This window comes from Rousettus aegyptiacus, unplaced genomic scaffold (assembly GCF_014176215.1).
Source record: "Rousettus aegyptiacus isolate mRouAeg1 unplaced genomic scaffold, mRouAeg1.p scaffold_m13_p_14, whole genome shotgun sequence".
Classification (NCBI taxonomy): Eukaryota; Metazoa; Chordata; class Mammalia; order Chiroptera; family Pteropodidae; genus Rousettus; species Rousettus aegyptiacus.
This window is the reverse complement of record NW_023416289.1, coordinates 22,144,512-22,162,848: the sequence shown is the minus strand read 5'-3', so window position 1 is coordinate 22,162,848 and position 18,337 is coordinate 22,144,512. Positions and strand designations below refer to the sequence as shown.

The window sequence follows — 18,337 nt, the reverse complement described above, 5'->3', positions numbered from 1 at the left end:
GATATATATAGCTATAGCTATAGATATAGCTACATCGATATAGATATAGATATAGATGTAGATTATAGATATAGATATAGATATAGATATATAGATATAGATATAGATATAGATATAGATATAGATATAGATATAGATATAGATATAGATATAGATATAGATATAGATATAGATACACACACACATACACACCAAAATTTCTTTATCCATCCATCCATTCATCATTGGACACTTAGACTGTTTCCATATCTTGGCTATTGTAAATAATTCTACAATGAACATGGGAGTTCATACAGTCTGTGAATAAATACCCCAAAATGAAATTGCTAGATCATATGGTGGTTCTTGCTTTAATTTTTGAAGAAATCTCCATACTTTTTTCCACAGTGGCTGCACCAATTTACAATCCTACCAACAGTGAATAAAGGTTCCCTTTCCTCCACATCCTGCCCAACACTTGTTATGTCCTGTCTTTTTTGATAATAGGCATTCTAACTTCAGTGAGGTGATCTCTCATTGTGGGTTTGATTTACATTTCCCTGATGATTAATGATGTTGAACATCTTTTCATGTACCGGTTTGCCATCTGCATGTCTTCTTTGGAAAATGTCTATTCAGATTTTATGACCATTTTTTAATCAGGTTTTTTTTTTTTTTTTTTGCTATTGACTTATATGAGTGACTTCTTTATATATTTTGGATATTAGACCCTTATCAGATATATGATTTGCAAATATTTGCTCCCACTCAATGTATTGCCTTTTCATTTTGTTGATGGGTTTCTGCTGCTATGCAAAAGATTTTTAGTATGACGTAGTCCCACTTTTTTATTTTTGCTTTTGCTTTTGGACTCAGATTCAAAAAATCATCACTAGGCCAATGTGAAGTAGCTTATCACCTAAGTTTTCTAGGAATTTATACTTTCAGGTCTTATGTTCAAGTCTTTGATCCATTTTGAGTTAATATTTGTGGATGCTGTAAGATAGTGGTCAAGTTTCACTCTTTTGCATGTGGCTGTCCAGTTTTCCCAACATTATTTAGGGAAGAGACTGTCCTTTCACTATTGTATATTCTTGTCTCCTTTGTCATAAATTAATCGACCATATATGTTGATCAAGGTATTTAATTGACTTAATGGAATTCAACCTGTATTAGATTTCAATGAAAAAAATTGATCAGTGTTGATATAGTTCTGATTAAAATGTTTTATTCATAAACACAGTTTAAAAAAAAAAAAGCCTCAGGATCAAAATCACAGGCTGAAATAAATGGTTTTATCTCTCCCTTCCCACAAACGGATTTCCTAAATGTGGATGTCTATCTACATGATATAACAAACAAACAAACTCATTTATGGAGTACTTATTGTCAGTAAGTATCCATGTGCATTGCCATTGCTAGCTCCTGTTGTCTTTATAAACCATCTTAAATAAAGTGGATGCTAAATAAATTTTTCAAAAAAATCTAAGATAAATAGCTCACTGAAAAATAATAGTGGGATTAGGGGAAAGAGAATAGCCAAGAAATAGAAAGAATAAGACAAAAAAAAAGAATAAATATATCAATTAGGTCTTTGAAGAAACTGTGATTACATAACTACACATAAACAAACACATACATATCCGAATAAAAAATTTACCGTCTGGTCAGCCAGCATACTGCTTGATAGCTAGCAATAACTAGTATTATGTAAATCATATGAATTTTTTTTGGAAAAAAAAAGGTGAAAGCCTTCTAAAAATCTAAAGTTAAAAAAAATGTAATTGAAATATTCACTTTTCTTCAGAGGATGTCACAAAATCTCTCTGTTTGAGCATGGATGATACAGAAATATGTCCACAAGTACAGACCAAGACAAAGTTGCCTTTGGTGTGGTATGATTAAGATACTCTGTTGGATGTGCCTGTACTTCAACCTAATTTACTTTATATTTGACCTGCTTCCAATAAAGGAATCTAAGATGACTTAAGGAAACACCAAGCATAGAACAAGGTGAATAAAATGTATCAGAGACACTATAAACCAGAGGAAGTTGATATGCTAACCATTAACATTAACATGGTTTAAAAAAGCATAAAATTAGACTTAGGAGCTCCAACAATACATTACGTTATAATTTCATTATCAGGCAGACGTTATTACGGTAGTTCCTCAGGGATTTTGCTTGGAGTTCAGAGTTAAAGGGTATTTCTCACATGCAGTAGCATAACTTTGTATGTTTTGGGGTCATGTAATAGACAACATCCTTGACAATAGCTTGCTATATGTCCTCCAAAACCAGTAAGTATTCGGGAAGTTTACACTGACTGGTAGAATACAAGGAAAATGAGCATTTCTTGAGTGTCTAATACTGCTTTAGGGTTGAGCTGTGCCTTAATTCCCCTAAACCAAAGATGTGGAAACTACTGTCTCCATTTTAAAGAAGAAAAGAAAACTCGAGCCCCAGAGAGGTAGTGACACTTGCCCACAATTATGAGGGTCACTAAATGGAAGAGCTAAGATTTGAGGTTCAGCTTCATCAACTTCAAAGCCCATGCATGGCCTTTCTGCTATATCACAATGCCTTCATCTTCAAACAAACAACACCTAATGTTTGCAGTGGACTGTGGGAAATAAATAGAATAGGGCTTGCTTGGCATAGGTGAGCCCTAACAAATGTGAGCTGTTGTTTTTGTTGGTATTATTGGTTGTCTTTGTCTTCTAGACATTCTAGAACAAACACTTATGCAGGGAAAACGAACAGCGACTCTCCCCTTGTGCATCAAATACATGTCAAATCTCACAACAGAGGAGCATAGGAATATGTCAATGATCAGGTGGACTTTGGCAAAGTTAAGCTAAATTTTAAATTTTTATCTTTTTAAAAATATAAACCCAACAGAGCCTTCAGCCTGGCAATGAGACAAAGTGATGTCGGAAGATGGGATACTCAAGCTTAAGTCTAAGGAGAACACAAACCACAGGAGAGAAAAGATCTTTGCAGGTTAAGGAGAAAGAAATCCAATATGTTCCCCTCCTTTCCATCCACAAGAAATATGTCAGCTCATTCCTAATGGTTGGGACAGAGAGAACAAAAAGAGAAGAAATCTATATTATTTTCCAGGATGAGTATACTCCAGAATCTAATTCCGTTGAAATAATTGATTTTTTCTTTTAAATATCTTAATCCTTCCTTTATAGGAAATGTGTTCAGGGTCAGTGTTGCGATTTCATCCACATAATTTCATTACTTGGTCTTTTACAGGTATAGAGAATAAACAAAGAGACAAATGACACACAGCTCACACAAAAGCTGACAAGAGATGTTATGTTCTAAGACAAAAACAGACTTGTTACATTCACCTGCCTAGGAATATTAAAATATCTAAAAAAACTTTTAAGTTTCCAGATTTTATGTTTTTTTTTTTCTTTTAAAGAGTGAGAATCCTAAGAAAATATTATGCAGGTCTCAGTAGTAGATACACAGTATTTTTTTTGGATCTGGCAAATATACTTTTTATAACTTTTCTGTGAAAGGAGGGACTTTCTAGCTCAGATTACTTGGACAGTCTTACTGTTTATTCTTCCCTTTTTTGAGCAGTCAGAAGAGATTTCTCTCAGTACTTCAAATAAATAAGATATCCAGCTGAACAAACACCATACATTCCCGTGGATTACTTTGGCTTCTTAAAGACTATTTCACTTTCTTTTTTCAAAATGTAAATGATTAAAGAGACCCCATCATATGAAACTCAAGGATAAAAATGTTTCAAGTGGTACAGATACTATGTAAGGGGGTATATAGAGGAGCAAAAAGCCCCAGATCAGTAACAGAGCTTGATATTCTACAGGGGAAACTAGAATTTTATTAAAGAAGATACTTATTTTATACTTTAACAGAAGTGGCTTTATAACATGAAAACCAAATGTCAGCATTCCAAATCAATCTCTACGATATTTTCTGAAAACAGCAAAATAAAAGGTTTCTTTTTAGATTACCACTTAAAAAAATAACGACAACAACAACAATAACCAAATCCTAAAGAGAATATATTATCTGAAATAAAAATAATATTCTGCATGAGCTTTGAAATTCTCAGTGAGCCTTATCTACCTTTATGGCTTAAAAAAAAAAATCCAGAGTCTCTGGCCAATTTTTGAAACTTAAATCAAAACTCGGCAATACATGTTTTTTTAGAAAGAAAATTTGGGCCATCGATTAACATGGCCCCCTCTACTAAAGCAGCATGAAAACAAATACTTGACTTTAGGAAACATAACCCATACGTTTCTTTATTCTTTTCATAAGCTTTCTTATTAAAGGACTAAATCTTATCTCCCATCATGAGGCAGAAAGGCATAAATAGATAAAAAACAAAATGGGTGCATCCAGAACCTCTCTCTTCGTCCAGAAAGAAGGAGGACAAGAATACCGAAAGGATGTAAACAGAATAGCAAGGCAAGGGGGAAAAAAAATGTCAATAACAAATGTTATGGCTTAAAACCACAAAATACCAAGGCCTAAGAGTAAATCTACCACCACAAAGTCTACCAAAAGCACACAAAAAGACCAAAACAGGAAGAAAAGAAAAGAAAAAAAAAACTTGTAAAGAGTGACAGGCTGCCTCTAAGACAGCCTCCAGTGTTCCCTGGCTCCTGGTGCTCATGCCGCTGAGAAAGCCTTTCTCTATGAACATGGGTCAGACCCAGTGCCTTGCTTCTAACAAAAAGAATGGGCAAAAATAATGATATGTCACTTCTGTGGTGAGGTTACACAGGAATGTGACTTTCTGCCTGCTGCTAGACTCTATTTCCTTCTTGACGTACACACTTTGATAAAGTCAGTTGCCATGCTGGGGAGGCCTGTGTGGCAAGGAACAGAGAGAGGGGCCTCCAGCTAAAAGCCAGAGAGGAACCAAAGTCCTCATTCTACTAGGCCATAAGAAACTGAACTCTGACAACAAGCACATGACCTTGGAAGAGGACCCTCTCCAGCTGAACCCCGAGATGCCTATAGTCTGGGTAACACCTTGATTGCAACCTGTGAGCTGACTCTAAAGCAAAGGGCCTGGTTAAGCTATGCCCAGGTTTAAGACCCAAAGAAACTGTGATATAAGTAGACGGGATGTCATATTTATAAGGGCATTGGCTGAAATAAGTGCTTTTGAGGTAAAAAAAAAAAAAAAGAATACAAAAAACTATACATTAGGTCAGCTTACACCCTGATTCAAACCTATATCATTTTGTTTCCCTTCACCCAAAAATGGCAAGCGTAAATGGGTCTGCATTTCAGAGGCAGTCTCACCTCAGGCTCCTGACTCAATTAACTGAGATGTAACTACCTTTACTGCAAGTTTAGAACCTGGATCCAAAAGATACACAGAAGAATTTTGGAGCTGGAATGGCACCTTTGGAATCTTCTAGGCGAGGTATTCCCAAGTGTAAATCCAGCATTTTAAATGACAACATCAGCAACAGTAACAATAATGAATTTTCTCTGAAGTCAAATGTATTCCATTCACTTGAAAGGACTGCTTTTTGTCCCACAATCACAGTTTTTGGCATTATAATACCTATTCTTTTATAAAATGTTGGTGATAGTGGATGGTGGCAGGCACATTTTCCATCCAGAATAAAAAAGTATGAATTTGCATTAGTCTCCCTTTTCCATTCCCTTTCAAGTTATACTCTTCTGTAAAATCCAAAACCACAGGACAACTAACCTTGGTTAAGGGATTCACTTTACAGATAAGAAAACTGAGGCCTGGGGACTTGCTCAGAGACACACAATCCTTTATTTACAACAAACTCTAAAATTACAATATATGAGATAAGATAGAAAGACATAAACCCAGGAGCAGGACCCTGGTACTTAGTAGATTCCCATGTGACAAGAGAACATGTCCTCTCCTGATTTTCAGAGTACTCACTAATCTTAAGATAGTAAGAAAGGGGGAGGGTGTGGATTTTAGTTTCTGAATAATTCAGAACACCAGATTCGAGTTCTCTTTAGTGCTACTAGAAAAACATTACCTTCCACCTCACAAGGAAAAATCAACGTGTCCAGTGAGTTATACAAGAATCAATGTTCATAGGAGAAATATTTCAGAAACATCATCGTGGGGCAACACAAACTCCTGGCATCTGTTTAATCATCCTGGCCTCCAGTGTCTAAACTGTGCTGTGGCCAAAAATCACTGGAAAGAAGTATGAAATTGGAGAAAAGGAAACTGAAAGGGGGGAGGATCAAAGAAGGCTCCACTAACTTAAAAGTAATAAAAGAGCTAGAAAGAGAGTTAAAAAGAGGCAGTGTATTACCAAAATGCCAACGGGGACACAGAAGAAAAGGAAACGCGGAAGATAAAACTAGGGGAATTTCAAATCTTGGTTAAATGTTCATTAAACAATTTGTCACACATATTAAGGCCAGATAGTCACTTTTTTTCCCCTCTTGGGTGCTCATTCGGGAACAAAGCCCTAACCAGACTTAAAACATGAAAAAGCAAAGCAGAGAAAAAACAGTGATGAAATGCTATGCCCTCGCAAAGCCAGACATATTTTCCTTTGTTTTTAATGAGAAAGGGCTAATCTGTCCTCAGAGCTAAAGTGTACTGTTGTCAGCTTTAAACGAGCAGCCGGGGGACTCGCATTACGCACTGTGGAAGCCCACCTAGTCCTAGCTTCCATTCCGCACGTTGCCTCAGCTCTTACTCAGACTCGTATATGATGTCCTTATGCTTAATCTTTGCAGGGAGAATTAGACCTTCTGGGACAGACACAGAGCCATCATTGCAAGAATGGGCATCTATAAACAATGGGAAGAGAAGCAAGGCTTTTCTTGTCTGAAAAAATAATGATCATAATAATAACGATGACCATAACAATTACTGTTTATTGAGTATCTAGGTTGTTCTCTCCTTAAATAGCTTCCTTCCCTATACACACCTTTGGGTAGACCCCTCATGTGTCACTTGACCAGGACTCTAGGGGGCCCTCAGTTCTGGTCCCAGCTGTCCTATGTATAGCTGTATGGCTCTGAGCAGGTCCTCTAGCCTCATATGTTTCTTTATCTACAGATTCTGAACTTCAATCCCCTGCACCTCACAGAGACTGATGACAAGGAATGTGCTACTGACTGCCATTCATCAAGCACCTAATCATCTTTCATTTACTCATTTATAAATATTTACTGAGCATTTACTTTATGGACCAGGGATACAGCAGTGTGAAGGCAAAAACGGCATTTTCAAGGGAGTGAAAGACAGACATACAAAACTATGGCCATTATTTCTCTAAATTACGTCTGTGTTAAATGCTATAAAGGAGAAATTCCAGGGGCCCTTCATTCACTCATTCGGCACATACATATAGAGTGCTTTACGTCTGAGATGGTAATGTGTCAAGACTCCCAATTATAAACATTGGCTCTTATGAGAGCATATAAGAAGGAGTCTTGACCAAATCTTGATCTAATGCTTCCTTGAAGTATAATGTTTGGATTGAGTTTTAAGAGTAGAAGAAAGGAGCATCGGAGCCTACAGAACAATAAGCTTCAAAATCCTGAAGAAGGAAGGAGAATGAGGCTGAAAGTGGCTTGAGGTAAAGCTGGGTGAAAGGAAGGGAACCAGATAAGTCCAGGTGGCTCCGACTCAATCCTCACTTGCTTTCACAATGACCCTATAAAATGTATAGCATTTCCATATGACCAATGAGGAAACTATATGCACACCTATTCAACGGTGCCTGTTCAAAAGCCATTATTCCATCATTTTTCCTTTTCAACATATCTCACCTCCCACACTACAAAAACAAAATGCCAGAAATGTACTTTCCCAGCTTCCCCTGAACCTAGGATATGACGAGTGACTCAATCCTGGCCAGTAGAAGCTGAGGGGAAATCTTCTAGGGAGGATAGTTATGGGATAGAATGTTTTCCTTCTTAATAAAGTAGGAAGGTATGCAAGGATGGGTCCCAGCCTTCATATCCTGTCTTCAGACTTTATTGTGTAGGATGCAATCAATGGTTGGTGCTGCTGCAGTCATTTTATTAGCATGAGGGAAAAACCAAGGTAATCACAAAGAGGCTGGCTATATAATAGCCAAACATACTCCTGGCCACCCTGGGGCTTCTGAATACGTATGAAAAACAAATCTCTATTATTTCAACCACTTTTAACTGGGTGTTAATAACTCGTAGTCTAAATGAATAAGGAAAATGAGCCTCAGAGAAACTGAATAATTGCAAAATTATACAAGTAAAAAAAGGAGGAAACCTGAATTTTGAGTACAGACCTAATGGTATTAAATCCTTTGCTCTTTTTTGCTCTACCGTATCCCTTAGACCCTGCATTGAGCAAACGCTGTAAACTGTAAAATACCAGACAGAATTAAGGGATGACTAATAAAACCAGCACTAATGATAATCTGGAAAACTAAGAATTTTGAGGCTGTGGAGACATGGCCTCTCCGAGGAGAAGAGCCCAGCCAGAAGGTCCTTCTGTGGGGGTCTGCAGGAAAGCTCAGTGTGGCCCAACCACAGAGGGGTCCTAGGAATCTGGTTTTATAACATATCTGGACTGGCAGCCAGAGAATTCAAACTTCACCAGGGAGTCTCAAAATATTTACATTAGTGAAGAATACGCTGAAATTTCCACTTCGAAAATCCTATTTCCTTCTCCCAATCCAGAAAAAGTACCCTGTTTCTATTCCTAAGTGCCAAGAGATTCAAACGGGGGTTTTTGTCCTTGATAGTATCTAGAGTATAGTCAGCTGCAGATATTTAAAAGGGAGGTGGGGGAAGTATTTTTCTAAAATACTAATTTAAAGAACAAATCAACATCTATTATCTCCTTCATTATGTTTTAAATTGTCCAACTATAAATCACCCTGCAGCAGGTTATTCAAGGGCAGAATTACCCAGCCTGGCTTTTTCGAAGGTTAGAAGAATGACATCTTGTGCTTTTTCTAGTTATAATTTATAACTTTGCAACAGAACCAGCATTGCAGGCCCATCCATTAGCAGGGTTGCTGCACATCTGTTAAAACTCAGCACAATGACTGGCTTTACACGGCCACAGGAAACGTAACCCAATCATTTCAGAAGTTCTACAAACTCAAGCTATTTTTTAATGTAAAATGATTTGAAAACTCAGTTCCCTAAAACATCTGTTAAGCTCTTGCTACCCTGACACATGATATTCTTTTCTACTGTTACCTGCCAACACAAATATTTGGTTGCACAAAACACCCTAAGAGGCACATGATGGTGCTCGGCCTCACATTTACATACCGATCTGCAAAGGGCTGGCTTAGACCTAGAAACTCTAGCTAAGATGTTGTTTACCAGAACTGAAAGCTTATGTGGGGAAAAAATGGACAAGCGGGGGGTTAATTTCACCAAGGTACTTTCAAACATGTCAAAAAAGAAAGCCTAACTGCATAACTAGACATATATGGCAGAGGCACTGCGGTGCGTTCGACAAAGAAATTGAACTTGGGATCGGTTGGTAAAGGGTCTGAAACTGAAATACCATTTTCCTGAACAAGTTGGGTAAGTTCTCTGTTCTTTTTAAATGCAGAGTAAGAATAATAATTCTAACATTGTAGAATGGTTGTGAGATACATGAAGACGAATATGCTGCTATATAAACCATGATGGTGTCTGGCCTACACTGCCGAGTTGCATCTTACTGGAGAGTATGGAAGGGAATCTAAAGACATCACACAAGGTAATAATTGCAAATAGACAAAATTATCCTTGAAAATACAATATGACTGGTTTTATGAATTAAGCCCCTTAAATATGAGTGCATGAATATATCATGTATACTAACAGAAAATGTGTATGTATATGTGTGTGTGAGTATTAATGCAAGCATATGCAAAATGTAATTTTAGAGTATTTTAATTGCATTAAAATGGGACAGGAAATTTAATAGAGACAGTAAAATAAATATAACACATGCATGATGGATGTGACTTCATTATTTGAAAGTGCCCAGCAAATCTTAGTTTCCTTTAAGATATTTAAAAAGCAGCTAGTTGAAGAATCCTTTTTTTTTTAAACAACATAAAAAAAAAATCGTATTCCCATTTTTAACTACTTATTATTATTTTATCATAAATTAGAGGGAGAAGGAACACAAAAGTTCTCCTCCAGGACCCCAAGTATTCCTGTCTTGTCCTCTAGATCTCAAGAGGAAGAGGTGACAGAGACATGGCTTTACCCGTGGGGGTCGCTGTGCTGAGAATTAATCCCTGTGAGTTTCTCATTAGTGATTATTATACTGCGGGCGGCCAAAATGGAAAAATTAATTAATTTCAAAGTGATAATGCATTTACAGCAACAATTAGAAATGTATAACTGTAAAAGGGCAACATTTAAAAGACAGATTACATTTAATAAAGTTGCACGAGAACATCCAATTGTAAAATTACTGATCTGCAACAATATTCCTTAAAGAGGCACTTAAAATAGCCTGACTCCATGAAGGGTGACCTAATTACTGTAACTAAAATCACCATAGTCACAGCAAGTCACAGCAAATAAAAAAGGGATGCTGATATTAGAATACTGCTGTTTAATACTTAAGGGAGCCAGCCACAGCAAAGAAGCGAAGGCAGAGCTCCCAAGCACGAGGCTGGGCTGTGTGTCTTGCTTCCTTGACCTTGTACAATGGAATGTATACTCTAGCAACGCTCATGTCAAAAGAAAAACGCTTTTTCTAAAGTGAAATGCAGAAGGGGTGACAAAGCACACAGAATATTAGCCATCTGGTGACAGGGACATTGAACCTATGCTAAGCTTCTTTGTGATCATTTAGGAATCCAACTTTTACATGGGGGTAGGAATGGGAATGCAATTGCATGGCTTATGTCCAAAATATGTTTACATTACAATGGCAGAAGTGCAGCCTGCACCTATGAAGCAAAAGTCTTATGATAGAAGCAATGGCAAGCAATGTGCAGAAGGATAAAACATATGGGTGGTTTTTCCAATAAGCCCAGTCTGTCCTACCATTGAAATATAGTAATCCTAAATCCATACGCACACTGATTCCTCTTTGGAATACAGAATCCTAAATGTTCATGAAAGAGAAGCAACTAGCTGTGAGTTTAACAAGCAAATACAGAGTTCCCATTCCATCTCTTTATAAACCTAGTCATATGGAAACCTGATGGCTAAGATATACCACTAAACACCTAAATATATAAATTATTAGACAGAATTTTCCTAAGTATCTAAACTTAGCTACTTCTTTCATAGTCTTCCTAATCTATAGGTTTGTCTAAAAAAGTACACATGTGGCATTTAAAAGACGCTATTTTCCAGTCAGTTGGGGACAGGAACATGGAAAGTCCACTCTATAATGGCTTCTGCAGGGACCAGATGTACAGTTTGGAGAACCAAGCTCTCTCCACTCGGCATCTTTTGTGCCTTGCCAATAACTCTCTCCTTGGGCCTTTGGGGCCGGGGACAGAGGTCCCCCAACTACCACCACCAGACTCCCAATTTACCAGAGTTCTTTAGTTCCGTGACCCTTGTATCCATCAGCAGCAATCACATTTTGGAAAATAATCTTCAGAACCAAAGTAATATTCACAACAAGAACAACAACCATCATGGCAAGAAGTACTACACACCTACCACACAACAGACACTGTGCTAGGCAAATTATTTAACTGTGATTTCCAATATGGCAGCCATTAGACACATGTGGCTATTTAAATCTAAATTCGTTTAAATAAAATTAAATTAAAAATTTAGTTCTTCAGTTATATTAGCCAATTTTCAAGGGCTCAATAGCCATACGTGGCCAGTGGCTACCATACTGAATAGCTGTGGTTTAGAAAAATACTACATCAAATAAATTATATAAAATGCATGTTCTTCATTCAAGTTGCTTCTTACTAAAATGCTTTCATGGGAGAAGTTTCTAGATATAGTTGTTATACGACCACCAAAAATGGAAAAATATCATACTTACCTTTGTGAATATTTCCAAATCTAACCACGGTAGTATGATTCATTCAAATGAATTCATCTTTGGGGAAATAAAGAGTAAAACATACTTCTAGCTGAAGAAGCATACCCCAGGAGAGGTTTACACCCATTAAAAGAATTTAGAACATCAGATACAGACTTTCAGTGGAAACAAAGGAATCACATCAGCTAGATAATTCGATAGTCACGAATCCATGTTTTTCACCTAACACAAAAACACAGTTTCCATGCACCACAGTTTCTGAATAATATAAAAAAAATTGTATCAAAAGAAAATCGATCATCACCATCAAGACTTTTAGCCATACTTAACACAATATTGAAAAACCACATGTTCTATCCAGCCCTCCAAGACACCTTTAGAGAAACAAATGTAATCTACAGTCAATTGAAATGTGTTCCAGAGCCCTTTCCAATGGCTTTAATAGGCCTGATGATGTGATTCCCAAGACCATACTCATCATGACAAGAGGCGAGAAGCTGAAGAAAACACAAGTCTGGGTTTCTCCCAGACCCTTCCCATAAAGGCACACTGAAGGTGCCTGCAGCAACAGAAGCCGTTCACTTACCATAGACTTGGTGAAAGGTCTGGCCAAGGTAAACAGCAGCGTGTACACCCACCAGTGGCGATGAAGGGAGGAATACATCATGTTTCCAGGGTGGACGGCATTCGATGTGACCCCACGTGGGGAGAGGCGGCGATGGAGCTCATTGGAGAAGAGAATGTTGCAGAGTTTTGACCGGTTATAAGCCAGCATGGCCCAGTAGTCATTTTTAGATGGAGAGAGGCGGCTAAAGTCTAGGTTTTTTGAGGAATCATTAATATCAGTAAATCTAAAAAAAGAAAAGAAAATATGACATGAAGCAGCCAATCTCTGATGTCTGATACAGCTTTTTAAAATTTTTATTACAAATCTGCAAAACTACATAGAGACTACTGAAAACTCAACTGTGCAAACATCAAAACAAAGTTTCCCTTAAAAATACACAATGGTGATTTAACCATATAAACCAAGTGGATCCAAAGATAGACTTAATAAAGGCCCAAACTCATAAATGAAGAGGTCTTAACAAACTGAACACCTACCCCTTTAACATATATTTTTCAAAACCTTCAACAGGAAGTTCAAGGATAATTCAATTAAATGGAAAAGCATCTTAAATAAAGGACTGCTGCTTTTGGAAACAGAAAGATATCACATTCCTAACCTTTGACAGGGCTTTCTTGGGTTATTTTAGCCAACGCCTGAGTCCTGTATATTTTCATTTGAGCATCCAAGAAAATATATAGATGAGTCTTGCTGCCTCCAAGACTCTTTTCCAGATTAAAAATTAATGATTATAAAGGGGTTATAACCTTGGTGAGGTGCCATCAATAGTCTTATATATGTTTAAAAGACAAATATAAACAAAGCCAAAACGAGTTCTGGCAGAGTCTAATGTTTTTAAGTATACCCACGGCATGGATGTACACAAATCAAAGTAAGTAGTTGATGTTTTATAATTGGGTCTGATGGAGTCGTTAAACACCAGCTGTTTGTTTCTTTCCTCTTTTTCTCTTTCTTCCTTTCTTTTTAAATAACAACCAAGTAATGATTGTTCTTAAAAAAAAAAAAAAAAGTAGATCATAACAAAAGAAATTTTCTAGATGATGGTGTCATTTTTGTTAAGGACCTTTGTTAATAGTTTGCTTCATTAAATTAACTCTGGGCATTTGCACTGAGTAATAAGGAAGCATAAGGGTAATCTAGGTAACAGCCATGGAAAATAAAAGCAAAAGATAAAACAAAAATTATAGAATAATCTGTTGCTACAAGCAGTTCAGTTGAGCTCTAACCAAGAAAAGCATCACAGGGGCAGAGAATGCATGTTTTAATGGAAATTAAATATCTCTTTTCTAGGACTCAGTCGGTGACATCCAATTTCTAGTGTTAAATGACACCGCTGCTCTAAATTCATAAGCAAATCTGATGGCCAGAAACGCCATCATGGATATGGCAATGGGACCTTGAAATTAATTGTTGGCTGTCTGTTTCCAAGTCCCCAAACCACAGGAAGAATGCAGACTTCGGAGCTTAATTGTCTGAAGCAGTGGAACTAAGCGGGAAATTTGAAAATTTATGAGAAATTTTCCCGGTTGTCATAATGATTGCCGGTGGGGGCCGGGGATGGTAGATGTCTCGCAGTGCCAGTGGGGTCTTGCTCAGTGAGGACTGCCATGCTGGACATTTACACAGATGAAAAGCCTAGAGCCTAACTGTGTTTTACATATATGTACAGTTTTAACACCCACTTAATTTCCAGGAGTGCAGTGCAACAATGGTGTAAATGACGAATGAACACACTTTTAGATTTTGTGATTTTTGGTGCAGGGGAGGTGAGGCTTCACTCAATGCTGATGGTATGGGAGTCTGTCATGCCACATGCCAATTAACTGTTTGTGTTTGTAAACATCCACTTCAGGTGACTTATGCAGGGATTTGTGCATCTGATTATTTACCTGTCCTGTAGTCCTGCCCGTGCATTTACATGTTGAAACAAATGATATTTTGCTTCACATTTATTTTTTCTTTATATTACAATAAGTTAGCATATTGAATTAGAATATATTTATTCAGGGAAGTTATATTATTTCTGAGTTATATTTCAACATAGTAATAAGGTTACAGAAGAGTTGTTACAAAAAGAGACTGTTAAGAGCCTAATGATCCAAGATACGGGCAATGTGTTAGAAAGGCTACCTACTCTGAATAGAAAAGAGCATTAAGTATTTAAACAATATCTAAAATCTATGGGATAAATATAACATTCTTCACTCTCTTTACTCTTCTTCTGTCATCTATTGCTGGAAACTCTTACTGACATATTTGTTTAGGCCAACCCAGCTCAGGTGCCACTTCTGCCAGGAAGCTCTCCCTAACTCTTCCACTGCTGGTTGTCACACTGATGTCTTAGGTGGCAGTGGAGGGTAGAATGAAAAAAGTCATGCAAAGCAGATTGAAATACATGTTTCCGAGGAAATTAAGTGTCCACTTTCCACGACCCAGTCCATGATATGCCTAGTGTTCAATAATCCTGTCACCTCTCCAAGATCGGTAACAAAGCAAATTATGCCATCTTTGCATTTTGTCTGCACATTGTGTCTCTGTCCTTACCACACCAGATGGCAAGGCATTTGTTCACCTCGTTCCAATGCGAGACTGTGAATCCTTGGAAGGTGGACAGAGAGCCCTTTGCATGCTACCTAGCACAATGCCTAACACAGAGTGTAGACTAAATACAAAGTTAGAGAACCCAAGTTTAATCATGGGTTTGGAATTCCAAAGCAAGGGCAAGTCTTCCTCATTACAGAAAACTTCCTTTCGAACCTTGCTCAAAAAGGAAAAATTTACCATTAGTTTCAGATCCTCTATGTTCTTCATTAGAGAGAATGAAGAATGTGGCACTTTGCGTGTGGCACTTTCTAATGTTTAGATGAGTTTCCTGCTTTGGTTTTTAAGGACAATGCAGAATAATCTCATGACCGGGGAACACTGCGTTGATTAAACTCCCAAGAGAAGTCACTCATACATAGTTCCCAGTTAGACACAAGGCAAACACACACACACACACACACACACACACACACACACACACACACGATGAGAACTTAAATGGAACCAGGATGAATGCAGGTTTCAAGGTGGAGGCACAGCTACTAAATATCAGGCCCACCCTAAGTGGACCCCAAATTTTCTACCCTGATGATATGGGCAGCAAACCTATTTTTTTTAATTAAGTTTATTGGGGTAACATTGGTTAATAGAACCATATAATTTTCACGTGTACATTATCATTTGACATCTGTATATTCTATTGTGTGTTCACCACCCAAAGTCCAGTTTCCTTCAGCTACTATATATTTGATCCCTTTACCCACTTCACCCTCCCCCTCCCCCTCTACATTTGACCCCTTTTACCCCATCTACTCCCTCTCTCCTCCCCCACCCCACTAGTAACCACTACTCTATAGCCCTCTGGTAACCACTAGTCTATACTCCATGCCCATGAGTTTCTGTTTGTTTGTCCTGCTCATTTGTTGCTTTTAGGTTTATATCCCACATATAAGTGATATCATGTGATTTTCAACTTTTTCCGTCTGGCTTATTTCGCTTAAAACCCATTTTTAAGGTCTGATTAGCTTGTATTGACAGTACTGCAGGAAGCAGGAAGGGTGGGCAAGCTTTCTGATTCCTCTGAGCCATGGCAGACTTCCTGAAAAAAAACGATCTTATTCACCTCTCAGCTCAAGAGGCAGTAAAACAGCTCTTCAAAGGCTGCCTACTCTATTTTTAAGTTGAAAAACTGACAAAGCCAGACAATCATGTCTTAATAGAGTGATCCTCCTACACGTACACTAACATGTCGTCAGCATCTGCTCTCTGGACGTTAACATGTGCTGTGTGAGAGGACCTCTAGTTTGCATTTCTATATATACTGCTCCTTCGTTTTTGGGGTTTTTTTTAAACTGAGGATTTTTAAATTACCAAACTAAAGCAATTAGGCTGGATTCTATGTAGACAAAAGCTAGTAGTTCAAAGAATAGAACTGAATTTGCATCAGAAGCTGTGTGTCTGTGTGCGTGTGTGTAGCAACTTGACACTCAACACAGCTGTGGCCATTTAGAGTTGTTCAGCCAGCACTCACTCTTTTCATTCTATTTTAATTGTTATCTGAAATTTTTTCACAGCAAGGAGGTCAAGTTCTTGTTTTAATATGATACATTTTAGGTATGCAGAAACTCAGTTCACTTGCTAACACTCCAGACAAGTAACTAAAATACAGCGAAGACATGGGGAGGCTAATAAATATTTTGCCTTGGGGCAGTCTGGTATAATATTTTCTGCAAACATAGGACTTTATTTTTCCCCTAACAGGGGGTCTTGACTCCAAGAAGAGATGCCACCAAGGTTTATGGAGGTAATTAGATATCGGCACATCCATTTTACAGCACAGCTTAGGGCCTGGGTCCTCGAGCAGTGAGCGTGTGCTTTCCCAATACTGCGCACCCAATAGTCACACTGGCTCTGGGATGCTGTGGGAGGTGATGAAAGTGTGATAAACAAACCAGCGTGAGGGAATTAACGTTTTGTTAAAACACCCTTTAATATGTGCAGAGGATAATCAGAAAGCAGAAAACGAGGACGATCACCAGACAGGAGCAAGCCTCAGAACACATATCAGGAACACCTTGTGTATACACTAAAATGGATATAATTCAGGAGACCAAGGCCCTTCCTTCCAATTCATCTTTTAAATGAAATTAAGATTCAAGTCTCCAAGGTAGGAACAAATTACACTGCAGTGAAGGAGAGAACAAAGACGTCACATGAAATACCATTTGAGATACAGATTTACAAAGGGAAGAGAGCAGCTGACAATCCAACATAATCTCCCATAAATACCAGCTCATTTAAACATATCCCGTGGTGCCCTCCACATCTGGTGAACGATTGGGGCTGGCAGATTTATTTCCGGAGCTCACTCTCCTGCGCCCGCCCCCACAACAGCTCCCCTCACTCCTTAGCAGGGCCAGTCCACTTTCTTTCATAGACCTGGTGTGATTTGCAAAGATAAGGATGTCCAGATTTTGTTACCACCTAATTACGAGATGTTTCATGTCTTTTAACATGGAGGAGGATTATTACTGGCATTTTCCTTTCATTTCGGCCATCATAAATTTAAAATGGTATAAGTAAATCTATCTGCAGTATGTCACTTATACCATAAGCCCCTGTGTTTGGGAGTGATAAAAGGTTCAGACTAACCCTTGGCTGGTCTTTCTCTTCCAAGTCCCAGGGGTTACATTTTATGGAAGCATGATTAAAAAAATAAGCTTCATTCTGGGTCACTAAAACATTTCAGGACTTAAGGGAGAGAAGGGGGGGGCAGGGAAATAGGCACTTGCACATTATTTTTTTCCAACTACTTTGCTAAGAATGAAAGCTCCCAACCACACCAGGAAAATCTCCTTAACATGAATTAAATCTGGCCTCACCCAGCAAGTCCTTTGTCTTTGCTGAGCACTTCCCTTTAGACAAATAGTTGTTTACACAATTCGAGAAACAACTATGGTGAAAATACGAAGAAATTTTCAAATGTCTTTTTAGTCAATTGAAAATTCTCCTAATGGTAATAGAAAAGAAGTGCCATCTGATGTTTTAATTGAAATTTTAACCAAAAGAGGCATGGCCAGATTTCTAATATGTTCTAACTACAGTACTTCCCTTTCTACAATTACACAGCTAATGTCTGCATTGAATTCCCTAATTTCTCATTATAAAACAATTGGATTTCATCTCACAGTCTTTAATT

At 37.8% G+C, this 18,337-nt stretch overlaps 1 protein-coding gene across 3 annotated transcripts in view; it reads right to left on the bottom strand.

Moving 5' to 3' along the window:
• WWOX (WW domain containing oxidoreductase) overlaps nucleotides 1–18,337 on the bottom strand; it is an 887,845-nt gene that overhangs the window by 616,000 nt on the left and 253,508 nt on the right. For 2 of the 3 annotated variants that reach the window (XM_036232114.1, XM_036232115.1), the window contains exon 8: nucleotides 12,553–12,817. In XM_036232114.1, the coding sequence (XP_036088007.1) occupies nucleotides 12,553–12,817 (265 nt within the window). Of the gene's footprint in view, nucleotides 1–682; nucleotides 12,818–18,337 lie in introns of those variants that run through there. The other variant, XM_016136929.2, reaches the window with a different exon arrangement.